The 15,267-nt window shown below is 36.5% G+C and overlaps 1 protein-coding gene across 2 annotated transcripts in view; it reads left to right on the forward strand.

The window, feature by feature from the left end:
* The window catches only part of NAV3 (neuron navigator 3), a 251,244-nt gene that overhangs the window by 193,897 nt on the left and 42,080 nt on the right, over positions 1 to 15,267 (forward strand). For both annotated transcript variants that reach the window (XM_041465666.1, XM_041465667.1), the window contains exons 17-20: positions 6,235 to 6,276; positions 8,604 to 8,764; positions 10,631 to 10,819; positions 13,213 to 13,265. In XM_041465666.1, coding sequence (XP_041321600.1) covers positions 6,235 to 6,276; positions 8,604 to 8,764; positions 10,631 to 10,819; positions 13,213 to 13,265 — 445 coding nt within the window. The remainder of the gene's footprint in view (positions 1 to 6,234; positions 6,277 to 8,603; positions 8,765 to 10,630; positions 10,820 to 13,212; positions 13,266 to 15,267) is intronic.

A 15,267-nucleotide genomic window follows, 5' to 3' on the forward strand; every position in this document is an offset into this window, starting at 1 on the left:
CCTTTATGTAATAAAAGGAAGGAAGAAAGGAGAGCTGAAAGGCATGTTAATGTGGAATCAACTGCCTTTTAAGGTTATACAAACACTTTTTCTATCTTTAGAATTTTTTTGGGTTCCCCTTTTCTGGAGACAATGAGAGAAAAGGGGGAAAATTGTCTAACTAAAGGCAAGTGTAAACAGCCAAGAAGCACAAAATGATTCCTGCAGCAGGATCCACCTGCTGTCCCAGCATTTGGCAGTTCTAAAGCAAGCAAACTTCTAGCTGTGGGACCCCCGCTTTTCTCTTCCCATTAGCTGAAAGCACAGGCAGAGCTGGTGTGTCCTGGTCTTCAGCTGACCAATTTGCCTTAAAATACTCAGTCTTGACAAGTTTCTTCCTACATGGTAATCATTACACAGATCCTTACTGAAGTGCAGCTTCACTGGCAGGGAGGCAGTTTACAAGATGAGATCCTTGCTGTATGGTAAGCCCTGGCAAGTGCCCAGAAAAGACAAAGAAATGCAAGAAAATGGTTTTTTGTTTGCTCTATCAAAGAATTTTTTGATATGCAGGTGTTTTACCATTTAAGTTACATTGTAAAAGGTGCAACCAGCCTGGCACAGTTGAATGAAGATTTTTTTTTCTTTTTTTTTTTTTTGGAAACATTTATTTGGCTTTGGCAGGAGACAAAAAAAAAATAATCTTTGCTAGGAACTAAGTAACTTCCACTTCCCATGAAAATTTTCAGGATGTGACAGTTAAACTCTTATCTCACATGGGGAGTGTTAAATCAATATTAAATATTTCATTAGCCTTTTATTCAAAAAATAAAATTTTACTGAATCAATCAAAAATATTTTAAACTTAATTAGTTTTTTAACATCACAAACATTTTAAGGAGAAAAGACCTCTAACATACAACATCAAGTTTTTTTGCCTTTTATATAAACTCAGAGATTGTTCAATACCCATCCTTTGCATAGAAGGAATTCACTTTCAGTAAGCCAGCATTTAAAAAAGCCTCATAATCAAAACCTTGAGAAAACTAGATGGAAACTTTTCATAGGTTTCATTTTCTTGTGTTACATTCATAAGTATTACTATATCAGCTAAAAATCACACCTCTTACTAGTGTAATTACAAATTATATTATGATTATATACTAATATATTATTTCAATAATTATAAAACATATATACGTACTGATATAACGTACACTAACAATACAGTAGTATTGTTAACAATACAGTAGTTGTAAATGCACTGACACCTGAGCAATTTGTAGTTTGCACTGTGCCTTTAATTTTTAAATAGGAATTTGAATTTGTCTACTATGAACTGAATGTGACAATATTATTAATACTAAGCTTACAAAATCCTCCACTGCCACATATATGGATGGTGAGGTCAATAGAATGATGTGAACAAGTATGAATTCATGCCAAAAATTATATTGATATGCAGGATCTTAAACATCACATTTCAAAAATTAATGGCTTGGCAGAAGTTTCTGAGCAACCCCCACTGCTAATACTTTATGTATTTTTTCAGTGACTTAATTTCAGTCATTCCAAATACTTTGCTGTTAGCAATATTTTTAAGTTTCAGATTAGTCCATATGGGGATATTATTACTGAGTCCAGAGAGAGCCATTGTTCATGTTGATCTGGCCTCAAAACAAATATATGTACCTAGAGTAAATGGTGTCATTCTTGAATTATAGCCCCAACAGGGTTTTTGCAGTTCGATTTTTCTAAGGTCTGATACAAGTGCTGAGTTTCTAAACGCTTTTATACATTAAAACTTATTTGTAGCAAAGTATTTTTTCACAACAAAAGCATTGATTTGCAGTGTTGGAGACAGATATGTTTGGCAGCATATTATGTCCTTTTTTCTTTGTACTCTCATATTTGAAATGCCTTTGATTATACTAATTATAGCATGGAATAGCATAAAAAATTATCTGCAAGGAGATTTTTTTCTTTTTCTTCAGTCACCCTAGAGCTTGCAAAAGACTGAATCAGCAGTCCTAATAATTGGGTGTAATATAATGTAGGGGCAAAATCAGAAAGACCAAAGTGCACAGTGAGATACAACTAGCAAGCAACATAAAGTCTATGCAGAGAAAATGCAGGAAAAACTGAAAGAGAGGAGAAAGCTAATGACAGATGATGTAAAAAATGTATAGCTTTGTTTCATTGAAGCATTAGCTGTAATTTGGTGGATAAGTATCAGTAATCGGGAAGCATACTAAAAGAAAATGAAAAGGTTAAAGATGTCTTTGGTTTACTGGTCCTGATGAACTTTTCATTTCCCTGCTTCAGACAGAGCCTGAAAACCCTGCAATCATTAGAATTGGAGAAAAGTTTTCAAAGGCTCCCTGCTGAGGAAAAAGAGAGGAGGAGAGCTGGGATGGAGAGCAAGGGGATTATGGGAAGGCCAGTTTGCCTGCACAAATACAGAAGACATTAAACAAAATAGGTTAAGTAACAGATAACATGAGATTGGTCATTAACAGCCTTTTAAATAATAAAGACTAATTTAATTCATTTGCAGGAAAACATGATCTCTGAATAGCAGAAAAATAGTAATTGCAATAAAAATCCTGAATTTACTAAAGCTTTAAGTGCTATTCCTAGTAACACTCTCTTAGGCAGATGGGGAAAATAAAAGTGCTAGTTGGTAAAGAGTTACTGAAGATGAGTGACCAAAGGCTTATTAGTCTGAAGGGACATAACAGGGCAGGATATATATTTGCGTAGGTACAAAATGGAAAATAGTGAGGCTATCTTGCAGAACATGTGTACAGAGTTGTAGTGCCATGCTGGAACAAAGCATTTTGAAAATTAAAATATTGCATATAAGTTTTAGAAAGTAGATATCCCATTATACTTGAGACTTTGGGACATCAAGTTTTAGGAAAGAGCAGCTGGAAAGAACACAGAAAATGAGAACAAAATCTCAGGGTACATCTACGTTTTCTCTGAAGGAAAGTAGCCCTTGACTGCCTCCAAAAAAAGTCACCTGTCATGGAGACAGCAAATCTGCAAGGTCTCTGCTATATTTGCCCCCCTATCCCTCCAGGGATGCTCAGACATTGCCCAGTTTTCAGGCTGCCCACGGAGTGATGGTACAGCATCAATGCAGAGCTGCCTGACAACTCCTGGAGTGCAGTGTCAAAGTTTTCTCTAGCCAAATTCTACATCATTCAATGAAATTCTGTTGCATTGTAACAACCAGAAAGTAGACTCAGTAAAAGCAAGCAAAATTTTAGTTTTTTCAGAAAGAAGGCAGATTTTGCATCTTTCTTAGGCCTTTTGCTGGCTTTACACTAGCAATATTTAGAAAAGTCTAATTCTACTGTCACAGCATATGTCCTCCTATATGGGAGGACACTTGTATTTTACCTTACAGCAATTTAGAGGGATTAAAATAATCATGCAGGTACTTGTACTCTAAAATAAAAACATCTTCTGGGGTTGATTGAAAATATTAGTGTTTTAGTTGTAAAACTTTCCAGGTGGACACATGACCAGTAGTTCTTTCAAACCCTTAAATGCTGTTGAGCATTGCAAATTTTAACTTTCTTCTGCTTAATCTGAAGGACACAGCAAGGAAGGCATAAAAATGCAGAAATATAGAAATAATAGCAGTAATAGCTGCATTTTAAGATTAGCAGAGTGGAAGTGGTTTTTGGTTACATGACTGGCTTTCTCTAGTTTGCTTTAAAAGAATGTTTAGTTTTGAGTGCTATGAAAGTCCATTGAAATCCACTTAAGCCCTTCAAGACTTCCAATTTTTTTAAAATATCATAATTGATAGTTGTGGTTTTAAAGTGTGAAATAGTGCATCATGTATCGAATTCTCTTATATGCCTAGCCTTTGTAGAAACTAATTTGTAAGACCCATATCAGCTTGGCTCAGCCTGTCATGGAGCTCTCTCATTGTTTCTTAGCTTTAATAATTTGTTTTATTCCCTAGCAGCTCTGAAAGAGTTAGATGTAGCTCAAGGATATGCTATTGTGGCCCTTTCCCAAGATAACCTCATGACCAAGGGCGGGTAGAAAAATGAGGAATGTAAGACTTCCTGTAATTTCCCTCATAGAAGTTGCAGTGAGTTTCAGCAGTGTAAAATAAACAAAAGAGGATGAGATACATTGGGCTTGATAATTTCAGCCTACATCTTCATTCATCTTTTTGCAAGATTGCTTTTTCCAGTTTACATGTCAAAGGAAAATATCAGGAATATTATTATATTCTCATCCTCACTTTATAATGCTCTTTGTCCATGTATGCATTGCTTCTTTCAGGAAAGGACTGTCTTTATTATCATTATCAACTTTAGAGATGTGAGGTAAATTAAGTTCTATTTACCAAAAGTCCAGTTTCTGTGGAAGCAATGAAGCCAGCTTTTGGTGGATGAATGATTTCAGATATTAATAAGATAAGGACAGTTATTGGTCTGAAGTAATAGTTACAAGAAACTATGCTTAATGGTTTTGTATAATTAGCTAAAATCTAGGAGCATCTTTTTAAGCTTTATTTTAAAAACACAAAATGAGCATTTGCTACGCTCACTTTAATGTAGCTGCAATAACTCCATGTTTATATTAAGGAATATTCATCCCTATTTCATTTGATCATCTGAATTCAAAGATTTTTTGGAAAATTCTATGGTCACTCTTAACGTACTTTTACGACTGGCATACCTTTTGGCTTGTGGGTTGGTTTAAAGGAGAACTGACTCCCTTATTTTTAGATAATGTGCTATAGATTACTTTTAAATACATATATCTCCAAGTTAAAGTAATATTGGAAAATACATTGTTCATTTGGACTTTTAAGTGTTTGCATAAGAAACTGGTGTTATGATCATGTTTATTCATCTTGAAATATAGAGGTGCATAAAGGTAAATAAAGGAACATCAAGCCCCCATTTTTCTCTGTGAAGAAAAGAAAAAAAAGTGAATCATTCATTCAAATTTATATTTCCTTTTGGCAAGCCATTCTAGGTCCTGTTAGTTATGTTGGGAGCAAAATGCTGAAAATACAGCATTTTTGTCTGATATGCAACTGCTCTCACACGGACCATGATAGCTCGGCCTGTGCTGAAATACTGCTGATTTTCTCCTTCCATTTGCTTTCTCCAAATGCAGAACAGGGCCCTTTATTTAACTAGTAAAATTGTCTGTAAAATTTCCTGGTGGTAAGAGTAGTTTGCTTCCACTTGCCCAGCCCCTGATAGTTATGCATTCTCTATGCCATCAGTGTTTTCACTGCCTTTATCTACTAAGATCAAGGATACATGACAGTAGGACTCCTGTCACCCACAGCACAATAGGAAACACCTTTAATAAGGGTACTTCTTGGGTGGCCAGGGTCCTAATTTACTGCTGCTCTCAGAGGTGTGATTATGATATGTAATACAGAAGCTTTCAAACACCATTTTGCCATTTAATCCATATGGCGACACTAAGCTATGTTCTAAAGGGAGAAAACTTTGCAATACTTGATGATAACTGGTTCAACCCACACCAACCAGAGACCAATATACCAAGACTTTATGATGAAATGCTGAAATGACACTTGGAAGGAGGGCTAGACACTTGGGTGCTCTTCTAGTGATGGGGTTTAACTGAGGAAAACTCCATCCATGTGTTTTGGGTAATCAGCCACTCTGACACTGTGTGCAGCAAAATGGAACAACATTGCTCTGGTGCCACTTTTCATTGTCCCCACCATTGACTTGCTGTGTGAGCCCCTCAACAACAGAAAGCCAAGTGTCTGAATTTTTAGGACATATTTCTACATGCGGAGCTGTCATTTGGCTTCTGGCAAGGCCATGCTGCCTCTTAGCAGGTGCCACAACCTTAATTTCTTTTGGAAATCTATTGCTTTATCATAAGCAACTGTGAAAAATGAAGGTTTGTACTGTGACCATATGATTCTCACACAGACTGCAGAGCAAAGCTGAAGCTGTAGAAAGGTTAGAAATGGTGAAGAAGCACTTCTTTCTGACTTGGACAGTCTCCAAATTACTATTGACCCAGCCCAGAGCAGTCTAGATGAAAAAAGAATGTGCAGCAGTCCATGTCCTATTGTTCCTTCCAATGAGTAAAGGATTTATCATGAAAGTTATATTAAAAGGCATTAAATGACCTTCTGTTATTCACACAAACCTAGAGCTTTAAGATTTGTAATTCTGAACAGTCCTGTTTACTGTATATCCTTAGGGATTTTTTTTGTTTTAACAGCATGCAGCTTGACAGAAATACACTACCCAAAAAGGGATTAAGGTATATATTTTTTTGAGCATGACTGCTGCTTCTCTATTTTCTTGTAACCTTTTCTATGCTGCCTTTATTTTTCTTTCTCCTTTTGTTGATCCTGTTTACAACAGAGTTCTTGGAATTTCAATTCAAACCAGAAAATGTAAATTTTAACAATGGACTTTTTTTTTCCATGTCTGCCTAAGAAATAAATCTCCTTTCAAGATATACCATGGAAAGTAAATACTATTAGGAATCATTTCCTTATGGAATGAGTCTTAAAAGGCATTGAATTCTGGAGAGCTAAAAGAGATAGAATAATATATTTATGCAATTCAATAGGACTAATTATTGAAAACATTATGGAGAGAAACAAGCTTTTAGAGGTGGATCTGACTTTGGACTCATGCAAACACTCATGCAATTTGAACTGGAGAGCTATTGAAAGGTAGGGCTAGAAAATATTAATTTTACTATCCAAGGTTTGTAAGTATAAAATACGTGCTGCTCCATACAGTTTTCTTGGTCCTTATCCAGCAATACAGAGTCCAACTTTGCTACTAACTCTTCACTGAATTCTGTCTTCATCACAGAAAACAGAATTTATCCACCCTCTTCTCTCCTCCATGGTGAAAAGAGTAAATCATTATGTAACTTGGCTAGTCTCACGAAGCATGGAAGCCCATCTCCCCAATCCAGGAAGAAGATTTGGCAAGCAAGGATATATGTGCATGCACACAGACACTGCAGCTTTCCAATAGCTGAAATTGCAACATTAAATCTCATGAGTTAGGAATAAATATTTATGAAATTTTAAGATAGTGCTAAACTATTGTCACTATAATGCACTTTCTGACCTTCTGCACTAGCTCTTCCTTAATAAGAATTTAGTCAAATTTTTTATAATCACTCAACAATCACTATGGATTTGGAGAGAATGGAAAAGGTGGAAGACATTTAAGGCATAATAGGGACCCTGTGAGGATACTATGGGATGATCAAAGTTTGTGGCTGTACAGCTGTAATGGTGGCTGAAAACTGAAAGTGAATTGGAGTGGGAATAGTGCTTATAGGCATATAGGAATGATCAGTTAGCCCAGGAAAAAAATTCAGTTTGATTTAATGTGCAGAGATCCCAGTCCAAAACTGAGATCCTGAATTCTCATTTTACTGCCTTTCCAATCTGATAACCACTCAGTAACTCTGTGCTTTACCACAATTATAGGCAAAGATCATAGCTGTATTTTTGAAAGGAGAAAGGAAGTAAATATTTAATAAGGACAAGATGGTTTACTGCTGTAAAATATTGTACAAAACCCCAAGCACAACACAAGAACATACATGTTCATTTAATCTTCTCTCTAAGCAGAAACACTTGTCCCTCACAAGCCTGAAGCCAGAATATCAAAAGCCCTTTCTGCTCTGCTGTTTTGGGGAACACTGATGGCTCATGACAGTAGCAAAGAAAGTGTTCATTTCTTAGCAGGATATTGTCTGAATGAAGCATTTAATTCAGGTTTTCAGACATTGCTGAGAACAAATCTCTTTGTCTGCACATTTTAATGTATAATCACTGCCAGAATTGCCCTTCTTCCAGGTCAGCCAAGGCTGGACCAGTGAGTTGCCAGTTCTTCCTCTTGGCCCACAGCTTACATTGCACTTGTTTTATTGGTTTACCATAGGAAGCAGTTGATTAATTATTTGATTGCCAAACTTCTTCCTTCCAGAGAACTTGTTTCTGCTAATTGTTTATTTTTCCTGTCCCTTTCCCTCCCCTCAGTTTGGGGCAGGACACAGTCAGGTAGCATTCAGAGTGGCAGACCTAGTGCATATGACCATGAGTAGCTGTCATTACCAATGCAAACTCCTTTTTCAGAGTTGTTGATCTGTTTCACCCCTGTCATCTAATCAATCGCCCACATGTTGTGTGACAGATGTCATTTTGGAAGTGGCTACTAATGTTCCTTGGCTTCTATTCTGCCCATTCCCCATCCTAACCATACAGCTTCCAAGCTTTTGCATCAGCCTGTACACTTCCTATAGCTTTGAAGTCCTTTTCTGTCAGCTCAGTTGTCTGTCTGCTATGGTTTATCATCCTGTCTCTTCAAAAGAAGGGAATGCTGTTTTGGGGAGGGGGATGAAGAGTAAGGGGGGTTCAAGTCCTGTATGTTTTCGTTGTAACCCAGTGTTAAATTGTACCTAGTTAAAATCTCTGGTGATAATCACTTGACTGGACTTGATGTTTTCCTAGGGATTTGTTCTATCTAACTGGTGAAGGGTATTTATGTGACAGCTGTTTCTTTATAAGACATCACCTTGTCATTGTCTTGAGCATGCCAGCTGTGGTTTTTCAGATATACACCATCATCCCGGCAGACAAGTCAGGAGGAAGGCAAGGAATGGCTGCGCTCCCATTCAACTGGAGGCCTGCAAGACACTGGCAGTCAGTCCCCGCTTGTTTCTCCTTCAGCTATGTCTTCATCTGCAACTGGAAAATATCACTTTTCCAACCTGGGTAAATGCTGTTTCCCTTCACTGTTTCTCCCCCTCTGTAATAGAACCATAAAATTCAGCTGTACATATTTCTCAGTCTGCCAGAGTAGGTAGTTTATTTTTAACATCGTCATCACCATATTGTTGAACCTCACTAATGAGGGGAAGCTCACAGTGTGGTTAATGAATTGGGTCGAGGTGCCACCTATTTTGCACAGAGGAAGAAAAGAAGCAGAGATTCTTTATGACTTGACCAAAGAGATAAATTTTGAGGGAGAGCTGGAAATTAGCTTCTAGTTCAAAGCTATTCATCTTTTAGGTTTCACAGTCAGTTAGATTCCTTGCAGTGATTTTAGTGAATGTCAGAAACAAAACATTGCATTTTTCCTACATAGAGGTTTGCTTTGAGATAGTCCTTTTCAGTGTGTTTCAGTAGCTGGACCTGGCTGTAACTGCACTGGGCCAAATCCAAACCTGTCCTTGAATGCAATATAGTATTTTGGTATGTGAGTGACATTGCAGTTTTATTTGATTATGAACCAAGGTTTATCTTTGGTTCTTATGAAAATTATTTCAAATTAATCCAACACAAGTTTACTTTTATAGTATTATTTATTTTTTAAATTCTGAATAAAACCCACTTACCTCCACTGTACTTGACACATACTTAGGTTCACAATGAGCTTTTAATGATTTAGGCCACTAGTAAGGAATTACTAACATCCTTTGAAGAATTAAGGCTTCTATCTCTCTGTCACAGCTTATGGCATCTATACGTTACAACCATTCAAAAAAATTTGATCAGACATACACCTGTTAGTCTTTACTACACACAGGAAAAGAAGTTGAGCTAAGCTACTTTTAAAAATGAAATTGGATCCATGCTAAACAAGCCACTGCTTTGAATTTTCCTCCTGTAATTTTAGACACAGATTTTTCTGTATCACAGTTCTAAGCAGTGTTTTTTCACTATATTATTTTCTGTTTACAATTATCTCATTTTCTTTTTGTTCATAGTTCTTGTGAACTCACGATAGAGAGAAATAAGATCATGGGGTTTAAAATTTATTTTTTCATTGTCCTTTGCTTTATTTCAGTTTTCATAGCCCTGTGGAATAATTTGCTCTCACAGCACAGCTGTCCTGGTAGTTCATAACTTAGGACACATCTTGGATGATCTAAAATAAAAGTCCAAATACTGAGGCTGAATTTGGCTAGACAGTTAGCTTTTTTTTCTAGGCATTGAGGTTGTGTGGTCCAGGAGAACCATAGCCAGGCTTTCCTTCCTACTGGCAAAAGAGCTTTGTGAAAGCTTAAAGTAGGTTCATCAACGCTGTTCCTGATTTCAACCGTGTCTGACTTCACCTGTTTATTAGGATGAGATTCAACTGAGGCCTTTGGACAAATATTTAACCCAGTATAGTGGTAGGTGCTCCTGAAAATCAAAGGATAAATGTCTTGTATATTGTATCTTGTCAAATAAACTTTGGCCTTAACAGCAGTCAGTAATACAGGTATATAACTATAAAGTACACATACTGATTTATTAGAAGAGCTGCTTATAAAAATACTTATGACTTCTTTTTCCTTTTTAACTTTTGAATCTCCCCCATTGATTTTCTATGGGTTGCCAAAGGGTGTTCAGACACCACTAACACCAGTCTTAGTGTTACCATGTGTTTTAGAGGATCAGTGTCATCCACCTCCAGCTCCTTTCAGGCCATCTGCTCCACCTTTTAGTTGAAACTTTAAATGTAGGAATAAAAGCCTTCCATTACCTCCACAGCATGAAGTCCGCCTAACCATGCTAGTCCTACATTGCAATTTTGTGCAGAAGCAAAATTCACTTAATGGAAACGTGCTTCATTAATAAAGCTTTTTATTCCAGTGAGTCCAACCAACCTATCACAGTTTAACCTTCCTGGACCCAGCATGATGCGTTCAAACAGCATCCCTGCACAAGACACTTCCTTTGATCTCTACGATGACTCCCAGCTGTGTGGCAGTGCTACGTCCTTAGAAGAGAGACCACGAGCAATCAGTCATTCTGGTTCATTCAGGGACAGCATGGAAGAAGGTAAGACTGAATAACTACTTAGATTGGCAAACATGTTCCAAAATAGATGTCCAAAGCATAGTAAAATTTTAAAGTATTTCTTCTGCACCACAGAAACTTAAATGATTTTGAGAAGTTTTTATTGATCCTGTTGAGTTGGACTCACAAGCCTTTTTTATCCTGAAACATGGAAGTTATTACTTTCACCCAGTAATAAGCACTGCTGTATGTATCTCATACATGTACAAAACCTCTATGAGAAATTTTGGAGGAAAAGAAGCCATTCTTGGAAAATTATTCTTTTTTCTTCTAAATCCAAAATGTCTGAACATACCTTGTCTACTGTGTTTCTCTGCTTTCTTAGTCCTATTTCTGTGCTTCCTTTTTTTTTTTTTCCCTAAACAACAGTGCTGCTTAACATCTCCTTTCTTTTGTAGTCATTTAAACTCCCCACTTTCCTACAGCCTTCTGCAGCAAGCACCATGTGAATTTCTTTATTGAAAGTTTGTAATTTAAACTGACCTCACTACTTTATGCAGACTATTACTGTCTGCTTTCTTTAAAGCTATCTGCAACATCTGGATCTTGGTGAATATTTATTTGTTTGGTTTTGGGTTTTGCTCTTTTTTTCATCCACAGAGAACCTGACAACTCCTAATTAAATGCACTGTAACATTTTCTTCTGACTAACATTTCTGGTAAATCTGATTATTTGCAAAATTCCCATGAGTGCAAAGTCCTTAAATGCTCTAATTAAACAAAGAAGACAAGTGAAATTCCATGCAATTCATTCTGTAACATTCATTTTGTTTACTGCTAAGTAATGACAATGTAAATCATCTTTATAACAGGCAAATTAAAAAGGTCTTGCCTTAGCCCCAAAGGTCATAGTTATGAGATAAAAGGGAGAAAAAAAAGGCCTAGATAAAACAGCAGACAAATAATGCTTCTACTTTTTTGATTCATTTTACTGTATTTTAGATGATATATCAGGCAGACATCTGGGTATGTAATACTAGCAGCAGGGTGCAGGACGACTCAAGCTGTGAGTTGTCAGCACAGAGAGGATGGCTGACTGCACAGAAGAGTATCACATAATTCAAGGACAGAGCTGACTACAGACCCTTTGCCGAGGAACAGAATTATCAAAGGAAACACTGGAGAATAATAGAGAAAACAAAGCAATTAATGCACAGAAAAAGAGGTGTTGAATGTAGAATTTCAGTAATGGGCCACCAGTGGGTTTGATGAAAGCTGTTTCATTGGTTCTGTTTCATATCCAGCTGGAGTGGATAACTGTGATCAACCTGAGTAAATGAAAGTCATTGCAGCAGCAATAAACAGTTTTCAGCAGTTTATGATTAACATGAAATGATGCTGTTAGAAGGTCAAATGTATTTTAAGATAGGAGCTCTGAGGAAGGTTAACGTGAAACAAGTGAGGTAATGCATACAGCCATGGTGTATTGAGTGCAGAATGCAGTTTAGCTCAGACATTTAAACCAGAGACTGAAAATCAAACATTGGAAGCCACTCCATTTCAATGGTTAGTGTACCACATTTCTATAAATACAAAACTAGATTTAAAGTCCATTTGGCTAATCCAAGTATTCTTTGAATGTCTTTTAATGTTTTTTGCAGACAGGTAGCTATTAAAGCAAAATACATTTTTTTTATCAAACCCTGGCAAATTATAAATGTTTTTTTAAAATCTTGTAAAACAAAAATAAAAAGAGGTAATGACATATATCATCCTTGAGGTTATCTGTGGGTATAGCCTTCCTCAGGAGAGTCATCAGAAGCAGAAGGGGCTTTTTTTTTTAGTTCTAGTCTTCATTTGCCATTTCCACGAGCCCCATTTCTTAAAGTGCAGTCCTGCAACATTCACTCAATTCTCTTGAGGCTGACTCCACTGAGGATTAAGGGAAATATGTCACTCCCTCTCACAGTTAACCCTTCCCAAAGACTACAACTACACAGGTCAGCCTTTCTGAGGAAAGCTTGGGAGCTCACCCCACAGAATGTGAACTGTTTTCCAAAGCGTAGTCTCTTACCAAAATAATTTGCTCAGCTTAGGAGAGGTGTATAAACAGCTCGATTTCTGGTTTCTCTGAAGAGTGTATTTATCAAGTGATTTCTTCTCAAAGCAACAAAAGTGATGCTTGATTTGCTGATAATAATACAAAATGTCATTGGCTTACTCATCTGTCCCATATGCAGGAAAATGTTTTTTTCTGTGTCAGACAATCTTTCTAAATGCAGGGAAATCTATCAATAGCTATTCTATACTGATAGCTCATAATTGCTCTTTGTAGAAAATTGGTTCTCATTTTAAAAATTTGTTTACTTATTGAGCTACATGGGGGAAGTTTTGTGCTTTCAGCAATATTTCATGTTATTTTCCTTTTCTTAAAGTACATGGGTCCTCATTATCACTCGTCTCCAGCACATCCTCCCTCTACTCTACGGTGAGTATTGATAATTTAGAAAAAAGTTCTGCCTGCCTCTGTTCTTTTTCATTGTTTGTGAAAATTTCAATACTTTGAGATCTAGGAGAATGAGAATTTTGCTACAATAAAGTAGGAATGTTTGTTTTCAGCTTTGTACTACTGCATAGAATTTTAGAAAATTTATGTGAATTGCTTATTAATGTTTAAAATCACCCAGTATACATTTTGAAAGCTAAAAAGAAGGTGAAAGTCTAAGAATGCCTCTCTTATGGGGGTCCTTATGCTATTGTAGTTGACCATTTTGAGTCATTTTGCTTACGTTCAGCTAGTGCATAACTTAGAAAATTGTTTCTATCAATTGTTACCTTGTTTGAGGTAAACTTCTTGAAAACCACAAGATTGCCTTAGTGTAAGGGAGATGTAATTTGGAGTTTAATTGTCTACTGATTTTTTTTTTGCAAGTGGAAGCATTTAGATGTTATTTACAAAGAGAAGAGAATAACTTTCTAAAACTTTAATCTTTATTAGTTAAGTTAATTAGATGAGTAATATCTGTTTCTGTCTCCAGAAATTATTCTGGGATTGATTTTTTTTCCTGTGTTTTATTGTTTGGTTTGGTTGTTTTGTTTTTTGGTTTTTGGTTTTTTGGGTTTTTTTTAATAATCTTATGGGGGATTTTTTATATATTTTGCATCATTTATAGCTTTGGTTGTTCTACTAACAAGGGAGTATTTGAACATGTTTGGACGTTCCCTTGCTGATACACAGCAGTTGCTTTGCAACCTCCTCACTAACTACACCTACATGCTGCAGTAACCCCTTTTCACAGGAGAGCAGCCCACTCACCTGCTTTCACCCCATGCATTCATGAATAGTGGGTGTCCTCTCCATATGTCCAGCTGTTGAATAGTGTCAGCTGACGTTCCAGACATGGACTCCTCTACCCAGAGCCAGTGCCAGCTCTTGCCTAGGAGTACCAAGCTCCTGCAGTTCGATGCATTTGTAGAACTGGTAGCTCTGTCTCAATGCTAAACTCAAGTTAGCTTGGGAAGTATGTTGTATCCGTGCACAATGGTGCCTCTTCTAACTCTGTTTAATCACAAAAAGGTTCTTTCAAGGGCATATCTAAAACATCAAGTACACTTGCTTTAGGTTTTTACAGGCTTTAAACTGCAAGTTGCAAGCCATTCTAGTCCAGACAAGTCCTGAATTATTTGGAAGCAGGAGAGGGGAGGTGTAGAACGCCACATGTGAGGCATGACTTACATTCAGCGTTAAGCTTCTCACTTATGTTTTGGTGGTTGAAAAAATCTTTAGAACTGTTTCCTGTCTATGAGACGCAACAATCAGTTTGCATGGGAAGGTGTGTCAAACATTATAATTCAAGCTTTGATGTCAAATTATAGAAGAATGTTATGAAACTAATAGATGAGAAAAATCAAGCTCTAAAGTGACGCAGGATGCTTTCAGCACCCAGTAAGTAACTCTGAAATATCTGTGTTCTGATATTGTGTAATGTGGCAAGAATTTACTAATACTTACTATTTATATAACCTTTTGTATTTCAACAGAGTATCTTGGAAATATTAACTAAACCCCATGATATTAAAGAGTGGTATTTTCCCTGCAAAATAAACTTTAAACTGTTTACCCAGGTTCATACTATAAATATCTTCTGACTGTGAATTCACATTGCAGCTGAGCACCACTCCTTAAGCAATGGATTATGTAGGCAAGATAATGGAAACTGCAGAAAAATCTGAAAAGGGCCAGACATAAATTGGTATAAAATAATTACTAGGACTGACTTTTAGTGAAGATTTTTGATTTAAATTTCTTCTGCTTGACCCCTCTTTGAAAATGGTTCAAACTTTTCAGCAATTAATCAAAAGATGATGCACAAGTGGAGTAGGAACCTGAAAAGTTTAACACTCAGTATCACATCAGTTGAGAGGAGAGCAATGGGATAGCTTCACAGGGTTATCTCAATTAAATATATTTATTAGATTTCTCAAGCATT

This window comes from Pyrgilauda ruficollis, unplaced genomic scaffold, assembly GCF_017590135.1.
Source record: "Pyrgilauda ruficollis isolate IOZ18807 unplaced genomic scaffold, ASM1759013v1 scaffold19, whole genome shotgun sequence".
Lineage (NCBI taxonomy): Eukaryota > Metazoa > Chordata > Aves > Passeriformes > Passeridae > Pyrgilauda > Pyrgilauda ruficollis.